The sequence below is a fragment of the Hydra vulgaris genome, chromosome 12 (assembly GCF_038396675.1).
Source record: "Hydra vulgaris chromosome 12, alternate assembly HydraT2T_AEP".
Lineage (NCBI taxonomy): Eukaryota > Metazoa > Cnidaria > Hydrozoa > Anthoathecata > Hydridae > Hydra > Hydra vulgaris.
In genome coordinates this window covers 64,115,001-64,124,816 of record NC_088931.1, presented here as the reverse complement: position 1 = coordinate 64,124,816, position 9,816 = coordinate 64,115,001, and the positions used below count along the sequence as shown (strand labels likewise).

At 30.6% G+C, this 9,816-nt stretch overlaps 1 protein-coding gene across 8 annotated transcripts in view; it reads right to left on the bottom strand.

Annotated features, from left to right (window-relative positions):
* Positions 1-1,056: 1,056 nt before the first annotated feature.
* The window catches only part of LOC136088917 (uncharacterized), a 10,444-nt gene continuing 1,684 nt past the window's right edge, over positions 1,057-9,816 (bottom strand). The window contains exons 5-13 of one of the 8 annotated variants that reach the window (XR_010642632.1): positions 9,123-9,263; positions 4,769-4,841; positions 4,612-4,651; positions 4,375-4,525; positions 3,440-3,876; positions 2,840-3,013; positions 2,100-2,518; positions 1,809-2,013; positions 1,057-1,574 (exon numbers count right to left, since the gene is read on the bottom strand). Coding sequence is in view for 4 of the 8 variants with exons in the window: in XM_065814089.1 (XP_065670161.1) it covers positions 7,002-7,132; positions 8,393-8,720; positions 9,123-9,263 (600 nt within the window). In the remaining 4 variants the exon portion in view is untranslated. Of the gene's footprint in view, positions 1,575-1,808; positions 2,014-2,099; positions 2,519-2,839; positions 3,014-3,439; positions 3,877-4,374; positions 4,526-4,547; positions 4,652-4,768; positions 4,842-5,381; positions 7,133-8,392; positions 8,721-9,122; positions 9,264-9,816 lie in introns of those variants that run through there. The other 7 variants (XR_010642633.1, XR_010642634.1, XR_010642635.1 and 4 more) reach the window with 7 other exon arrangements.

Genomic DNA, 9,816 nt, shown 5'->3' with positions numbered 1-9,816 from the left:
TTAGTAAATTTGTAACTCATGTTACTTCACTTAGGTTACCGAGCGATTAAAGAGATTATTATAACTTTAGTTACATTTTAGAGTTACATAACAAAAAGATTGCTAAGGTATAAATATAGTTGTTTGAAATCGTTGTAAACCTCATCTAAATAACCACTAGAGAGTACTTAGCCGTTTACGTTGCAACAATGATTTCATATATGTCGTTAGAGGCCTTAAGGGAATTGTATATTATAACTTTTAAATATCATAATTATATCTTTTAGGAAAAGCGCACGAACTTTTATGTAAATTCTAAACCTAAAGTTTAAACTTACGTTATGCAAATTTAAAATTAAAAAGTGTTTAAACTAGTGTTGTTATCGACTTCGACTAAATCAACTAAAAGTCGACTAGTCGAAATTAGTTTACTTCGAATAATCTAATAGTCGATCTAATCGACTTTGGACATTCTACTAATCGACTAAAAGTCAATTTAGTTGAATAACAGTAAGCTCGGTCGAGTTCATTCGAGTTTGTCCCAATTTCGAATTTGAGTTCTCAAATTCGAAATGGTTAAATATTGTCAAATTCAAATTTTATTTTTTTTCAAATTTAATATTGAAAATCCTTGAATTTTTTTTAGGTTAACTACCAGGGCTTTATGACTCATCAAGGGTGGGGGTAGGGGAGATCAAACTGAGAGGCGACTGAATAAGTGCAAATTTTATACCTGCAAATCTACATGAGAGCAAAGCACTTGCAAACACTGGCATAAGTGTAAACTGGCATAAGTGTGCCAAAGGAATTTTGAAACACTGGCTTAAGTGGGAATCAATTGCGAAATCAGGCAAATTGGCATAAGTGTGAAATGGCATAAGTGCGCCGAAAGAATTTGCAAAGACTGAAATAAGTGTTAAACTTGCGCTTGTAAATATGTTAATTATATATACAAGCGCAAATATAATTTAAGGGCAATACTTCACTATTTATTATTGGTCGTCATTCTATCGCAACTCTTTAAACAATAAATTTTTGAATTTAAGCATTTATGAAATAACGAGTGAGAAAATAATATTTATATGGGATCACTGGACGTTATTCCTGATTTTTAAAAATATTTTTACATATACATTTAATAAAAGGAGCAAAAAGGAGCATTTTCCACATTTTTAGATAAATCAATCACTTTCAATGCATTTCTTGCTATTAGTTGGTAGGTTTCCATCTCTGTTGCTTGAAGAGGTTCCAGCTCTTATGCTTAAAATTTTTGTAGTTTGGCTGGTTGAAGGAGACCCAGTCTTGGATTGAAGACTGACATCCAACTTTCTTTTATTTCTTTTACCCCCTTCCTTAATAAAATAAATTTTGGTTGAACCTTAAACCAAGACTTCAGTTGTTTCTTCCTGAAGAAGTTCCTCTTCAGCATTCTCCTCTACTTTATCCTCGTAAAACTTTGCGGAGATCCTAACCTTTGGCAAGTTGTCCTTACAGTAACCTAGCATGTGGATATTTTCGACAACAAGCTTTGTCCTTCTGTAGGTCACAACTGCACCTCCTGATGAGAACACTCGCTCAGAGCTAGCAGACGATGTCTGAAAAGTAAAATGAATTTAATATTGTGTCAAATTTTCAAACTAATTAAATTAAAATAGACTGGGAAAAACTTTCAAACGGCTTAAATTCAAACTTAAATTTGAGTGACGAAAGCTCAAAAATTTGGTTTTACGAATTTTGGAAATTGGCGAGTCCCTACGCCTTCTAAAAAGTTATTTCAAAACAAACTTTTATTTATAAAAAAAAATATCTTCAAAATAGTTTTTTTTTACCTGAATACAAAAGCATTTGCTGGCACACTTGGCAATAAAAGGATACTCCGAATGACGCCTTCTCCACCATTGTAGTACATCAACATCGGCTGGAGTAGGATCTATTAAGTTGAGGTACCTATTCATTTGCAACTGCATGGGGCTAATGGCTGCCTCAAAAAGTGACCGAGTGGGCTGGCTAAACTGAGAAGATCTCATTTTAGCTCTAAAAACAATAATGACTATAGTAAAAAAATATGTATATAATTTTAACCTAAAAATATTCGAATTTAAAATTTGAATTTCAATTACCTAATCTTAGCTTCAATGCAGTAGTCTTCTTCATCAACTTCCTCAAAAAATCCGTGATTCAAGTCATGTACGAGCTCAACTTCATTCTCCTTGATCATCAGCTCAATCATTTCCCTGTAATTTGGACTTTCATTTTCGGCAAGTGTAAGTCCTTTATAAAATGGGTTGAGAATTGCTCCATACGTATAGAGCTTGTTTTTGGTCCCACAAACCGGAAATCTCTTTTCCAACTTTGACTGTAAAGTTTTGCAGAGTACTTTGGTCTCCTCGTTGATTGTTGGTTTATTGAGTTGAGAATTTAGATAACCATCGATATTAAAAAGTTTTGGTACCACATAGCAGATGGTTGGTTTTTTTTCAGAAGAAAATAACAAAGACATCTCTTCAATCTTGAAGAGTGGACCAATGATGGCAACAATCTGAATAAAAAATTATTACCGTTATTGATAATTATTATTCAACTAATTTATACGAACCAGGCCCCTACTCTTCTTAAGAATGGCTTAGGCAATTTTGAAATTTGGAGGCCCTTGGTGACAAGTGGGTTCTAAATTTTGGGACTGAATTAAAAGTAGAAACATTTTTCCCCTTTTAATGCAGTCCTTTCTTCCCGTGAAAATGGACTTGATATTCAATAACTAAATAATTCAAAAAAACTGAAAAAAGCAAATTAATTTAAGAAATATTTGGAATCATCGGGAATAACAAATTTTAATAATTCGGAAAAAAATCTCATTCACCTGTTCAAATTCCTCTGATGTAGGGATTTTTTTCTCTCAACTTGGGATCAGTTGTCTTGCTAAAATCCTCTCTGATCCTCTCAAGACCTGGCTTTAACTTTAGACTGGATAGCATCATCATCAAGCTGGAATTCCAGCGGGTTTCAACAGGTGCAGTGATGTTGACAAATTCAACTAAAAGAAAGATTGTTAAAAATTTGGTTTAAGACTAGTTAAATTAGGTTATATCAAACGCAACTTCATTCAAATTGTGAAATTAATTGTCTTATTCTATACAATATACAATAATATCAGCGATGGATTAAGGGAGGAAGGGGGGCTAGGGTATAAAGTTCCGAGCCCTGCACATTTACGGACTAAAACCTTTTTAGCGGAGCTTTTTTTTATAGACTTTTTTAGAAATAGCTCCAGGCCAACAACCAAAGTCTTATTTTGGCATGTAATAACCAAATTTGTATATAATAACTAAATATAAACATAAACATATAATATATAATATATACATAATATAAAATATATACATATAATGAATGTATAATCCAAACTTAAAATTGAAAACTTTTTCAATTGAAAATTGAAAAGTTTGAAGAAATTAATTACCAGTTTCAATATTTGAATCATCCTTACATTGATTGTTTATCCTGACACACTCTTTCTTGATCCTCTGTTGATCAGTGCTGCTTTTGTGAGTTCTAGATGACAGTTTCCTGAATGCATCAACAGCATTCTTTACTTCGGGGATGCTGAGACACTCAGTCACCACAAGGTTAAGTATATGGTCAACACACCCAAGACCTTCCTGAATTTCCTTTGTTAGTTTTGGGATGGCTGCTAGCATATTAGCTGCAATATCACTTGTACAGGTCTTAGGACATTTGATCGAAGGCCTACAATCTCACTATTTGTCTTGTCCAGAAGTTCAGCAATGTTTTGAGATAAGTCTACCCTCTGCACATCCACAATACACCAGAAGCTTCTTTAGGGTCCAGTTCTTTAAGATATAGTGAAGTGTCAAATCAAGGAATGGATCAAAGTTTCTAAACAAGAAAATAAATTTTCTTTTCTATTAAGTTTTATTACTAACAGGTTGTTCTATGTTAATTAAAGGCCGGTATTTACCTATAGTATGACTAGGCCGCGGCCTAGGGCCCTACGACTTTCAAAAAGTTGTCATTTCTCGTTTCTCGTCAAAATCATTGCTATTATATATTTATATAAAATCATTTTCATTGCTATTATATATTAGTAAAAAAAAGTTTAAAAAATGTTAAAATTCATGTCAAACGAACAAAGAACAATATAATGAAGAAGAGTATTGCAAAAATTTAGATTCTATGGAGCCCAAAAAATTCCTGAATTTAATTTACTTTTTGATTTTGACGAAAAAATTTTGCAAAATTAATTTTAGGGCGCCAAAAATTGATTTAACCTAGGACGAGTGTAAATTCAACCTTTCACCATCCGATGTTATTCCCTCCCCAAATTTAACAAAAACCTGTTTTTAATGGATTAATAATTTTTTTCAATTTACTTACTTTGATGACCCAGTTAAATACTTCATCACAGCCAAATCAAACTTCAGCTGGACAGGTGACCTTACATTGTGACAATCCTCTGAAAGTATGGTGATGTGGTTGTGACAAATGATGCCCTACCACGAAATGGAGACTTTAAATTTGATACTATCTAAAATTAAATGATACTATCTAAAATTAAAAAAATTAAAAATCACAATTGCTGCTATTAAATTGTGGTATAACACTTTTACTTACATATATGCTTTTTAAACACCATCAGCTATAAAATTAATATCTAAAATATAATCTAAAATTAGTCACTGAAACACTAACTCTGCACAATGACTTAATAACTATAACATATAGTATCACCTTTACTTTAATGGAAGGTTATTAAGTGTAAATGATTTACCTTTTACGTGTACTTATAAGTTATGTTGCAAACAAAGGTCCGCTTCATTAATGCTGTTCCCTTTGACAGTGTTCTGAAATAAAACATTTGGTTTTGTTAGTACTTCTTTAAATATAAAAACAGTATGTAAATTGGTCTCTATTGAAATCTTCAAAAAATTCTTACTTTTCACTGTTCACACTTTAAACTGTGTGTCTCAAAGTTAGGTTTGAATACTCTCACAAATATGACTTATGTATCTGTGGAGTGACATTCCAACATTTATATCTGTGGAGCATTCATTCAACATCAGGTTTGCATCAAATTGCATTCGTACACCTTCCTCACTATTTTTTATAGTTCAGCACCTTTCTCTCTATTCTTTATTGTTCTTCACTCTTTTTTTGTTGGTTCAGATAAATTTGACAAAGCTCTTCATCAATTTTTATATATTGTTGACATTAGTTTAACTCTGTCTTCAATTAAAAAACTTGTCATATGTCTTCCTGGATGGACAACATTAATCTTTTCCTGTAACTTCAGGTGATTCCTGTAGCTTATATATGGTGGCTCTAATTGCTGATGATACAACCATTTATTCTTGTCTTGATAAAAAGTCAATACTCCCTGATTGCTTAGAGAGGGCTTTTGTGCTTGAGTAATATATCTCTTCTGCTAAAGCATGAGGCTCTCAGTAGCCGGTGAACTTAACTCGTATAAACACAATTATTTTCAGCAACTCGTTATCGCAATAATCAGATTCTCATCTATGAACAGTAACACATTAATGAGTTTTCTACGTTGCATCTTCTCTAATTATATCTTACTCCTGATTCTTCTTGAAAACCATATATTAAATCTATTAACATCTGCTAAAGTTTAATCTCTTTATCTTGCCCCCTCTTTTCTCACTTCTGAATCTGCTCTTTATCTTTATAAATCTCTAACCCATTAATGTGTGGAACACTGCCATATTTGTCAAGAAACTCGTTAAGAAAAATAAGTTTATTTTTGCAAAAATTAAAATATAGTATTGTATACAGAGGGACAGTTTAGGAAAACAAAAAATAGCTACCAAGTGAAAATCAGTAAACATATTACCATTGGTTGAAATCATCATCACTTTAATGTATGTAATAGCAGCTGTGTAACATATAGCAGACATGACGTACTGGTTAGTGAATTGGACCTGTAATCCAAAGGTTGCAAGTTTGATCCCCGCTTGAAGAATATAAACAACACTATTAGAATGACTTCTTTAGTGGTTGCAAATATAACCAAACTGTTCTTCATAAATGTCTTTAATACTCACAAATCATTTTTTTGTTATTTGGTTGATGTTATACTAAAACTGCATACTCTGAGGTGCCAAATACACAACCCTCATTGTTACCACCATTGTTAATACTAATACTTACCATTAATCTATCCTTACGATAAAAATATGCCTATCTCTAATACAGGTAAATAGAAGTAAATGTTTAGTCACAGATTTTTATATAATTTATAAGAAAACTAAATGGTAAAATTTAATAAACGCATTAAAAATTAAAACTTTAATTTGTGGCAACCACTGCTTTTTCTAACCAATTAACCATATTTTTGTGGATAGGATTTTTATATGGATCACTGTCTCTTAAATTTGCCAGTACTGTATTTAAATCTTCTAATGATTGAGCTCTGGCAACCCGCCTTAACTTGCTGAGCATTTCTATTTTAATTTCACTGCCACCATTGCTAACTTAGTTAAACCAACGCTCCCATGCTTGTTCCGATGAAAGTCACATATGAGAACTTGGCACTCTTTACACAATACTTTACACAATAGTGCAAACTTTACACAACTCTTTACACAATTACTTTACACAATAGTGCAAACTTAAAAACATAAATCATAACTAACTTAATACATACTCAGAGTCTACACCTAATGTGTTAAAATTTTACAGAGTTTCTCCCTTCTTTAACCCATGATTGCAGAAAAATCATAGCATACCTGAATGTAAAAATTCAATAGCATTAATCTCTTCAGCACAACAGTCAACCATAGCATTAGCAGGGTTTCAATTTGCATTCCACTCTTTTATCTTATCAAGAGCCATACGAATATTCATTGCTGACTCTCCTTCGCAAACAAAGGTACCCACAGTTTGATAACCCACATTTGTTTTTACAACGAGGAAAAAAAGAGGGAAAGAATATTTGGTTGTTTTATATGTTGCATCCAAAAGAGTAATTTCATTGCCACACCTTTTCAATAATTTTGCATTTCTTTACTTTGATAAACAAACAAAAAACTTTCAATTGAGGCATCTACAACAATCTCATTACAATCATCATATTCATCATCTTTCACAGCTTCTGTCTCATTTACCTCAGTTTCACCTATATATACAGATATATATATATATATATATTTTTTTTTTTTCCTGTGGGAACCTTGTTATAACAAAATTTATTAACACGACTTTCCTCCGCTGTTTATTTTAATCTCTTTTTTGTTATTTTATATATATATATATACATACATACATATATATTTATATATATATATATATATATATATATATATATATATATATAACATAACAAAAAAGAGATTAAAATAAACAGCGGAGGAAAGTTGTGTTAATAAATTTTGTTATCAACACATCTGGTACAATTGGCCAAGTTCAGATAACAAGGTTCCCACAGGAAAAAATAAATAAAAATTCCATGACTTTTCAGGACAATTTTCAAATTTTTCCAGGATATTTGCCAAAAGTTTTTAGGACTTTTCCAGGATATTATTATAACCATGTAATTTTATATATAATTTTAACCATGAAATCAATGTTACTTAAAAACAAGAAGAAAAAAAATTATGAACAGTATATGTTAGAAATTCCAGGACTTTTCCAAGATTTTTGAGAAAAAATATAAAATTTCAGAACTTTCCAGGACACAAGGCAAATTCCAGGACATTCCAGGACTCTGGGAACCCTGGATAAGGTGTGCCTAGGCCAAGTTCAGAGAATTATCTCCACTTCTAACAGCAATTAGTGCATCATTGAAGATTAAAGGAAAGTTTTACACCTCATCCGTTCAGAGTGTTATGATGTATAACAGTGAAACACTACCAATAAACGTTGATGATGTTCAGTGCTTGGAAAGGACAGAAAAGACCAGATGGAAGTAGGGTGTGACTCTAAAAGACAAGAAAAGAAGGCTAGTCTTATCCAAAAATCTGAGGTGAACTGTCAAGTCAAAAAAATGATGCAGATGATTGAGTATTACTATGTAGAGAGTTATAAGTTTCAGGAGAGAAGGACAGAAGTAGAAAAACCTGGAGAGAGTGGAGCTCTAGGGTAACTAGCGAGCACTCTTAATATATTCAATAGTTATTTTCTTTAAATTCATATATACACATATATGCAATATACGCATATATATATATATATATATATATATATATATATATATATATATATATATATATATATATATATATATATATATATATATATATAGAGGAGAGAGAGAGAGAGAGAGAGAGAGAGTGAGAGAGAGAGAGACACACACACACGTATACCAATATTCAATTCCATTTTCTAAAGAAAAGATGTTTACATGTGAACTTATATTGATATAATATTAACGACATACGTTTGATTGTTATTCTTTTTGGTCGAAGAAAAAATCTTTGGCCAGAATTTTGAACTTTATATTGCTCTATTTTTTTTATAAGACACTCTTGGTCAATATTGGAATGCCGATTCTTTTGTATTGCATCCAGCATATAACTACAAATAATTTTATTAGATGGGAAGAACCTTTTATTTGATCTGCTAGGACACAAACTATTTTGGAATATTTCTTTATTAACAATGATCTCTAATCTTCTCCGCATTTCATCTACACTTTTAATGAATCCAGAAGATGCAAATATTTCTTCTTTTAATCTTTTATCAATTGGCTGGGATATACCTGCGGCCTGAATAAATAGCGTAAAATTGGCCAGTTTCCTCACATTTTTGGTACATTATAAATAGTTAATTATATAAATTGTTATATAAATAAGTTTAATAATACAAGTTTATACTAAACTTTTAAATATTTGAAAAATTATAAAAGTTTTACTTTATTATAAATTTTAGGTATATAGAGAAATAAATTACTACATGTTAAATCAAATTGAATCTAGAACTTATTTTATATTTACAATAGAATTTATTTTATATTTACAATTTAATTTATATTTACAAATGACATTTACCGATAGCTTACCGCTATTAATATAAAACAACTAAATGTAAAAAAACTTAGCAGGATGTGGTACTGTTTCAACTAAAAAGACGCTTTTCAGTATTAAATTAACAATCAAGACAAATCTTACATCTCCAGTAAAGTGACCAATATGAGAATTTTCTGAAGGAAAGAAAACTAAAATTCTTTTTCCAACAGTTTCGTTTCTTGCCTTAGCATCTTTAAAACATTTAGAAGATTGCACCCTTCTCCATTTAGTATCCTCGGTAATCTAAAGCAAAGTTTATTATAAAGTATTAAATAAAGTAGTTTTAAGAACATATTCTGGGGGTGAGAGCAAATGTCTAAAAAATGTTGTTTCCTAAAAAATTTTTTTTTTGAGACTTATGATATATTATATCATGTGGAACAATGATAAAAAAAAAAATAGTAAAGATAAAAAGAAAAGAAAAAAATAATAATAATAAAAAAATAAGATGAAAATTTTGCATCAGTAAAATAAAGCTACTTATTTTACAATTGTACTTAAATTCGACAACAACATTAAAACTTTATGCGGAAAAGCTAATAGTATTTTGCACTTTCTCTTATTAGAAATTTTCTTTCATATAAACAAGCTACTCTATATTATTTAATGCATATGTATGGTCTAATTTTTCATACTATCATTTGATATAGATGTTTTGTTCAAAATACAATAAGTAAACTAGTATAGTATTTTGTCTTTGGATGAAATATTAAAATTAAAAAATAACTCAAGAATCCATATTCGAAATTTGTTTTAAATGATTTTGGTTTTTAAGTCCCTTAATGGTTTAAACTCT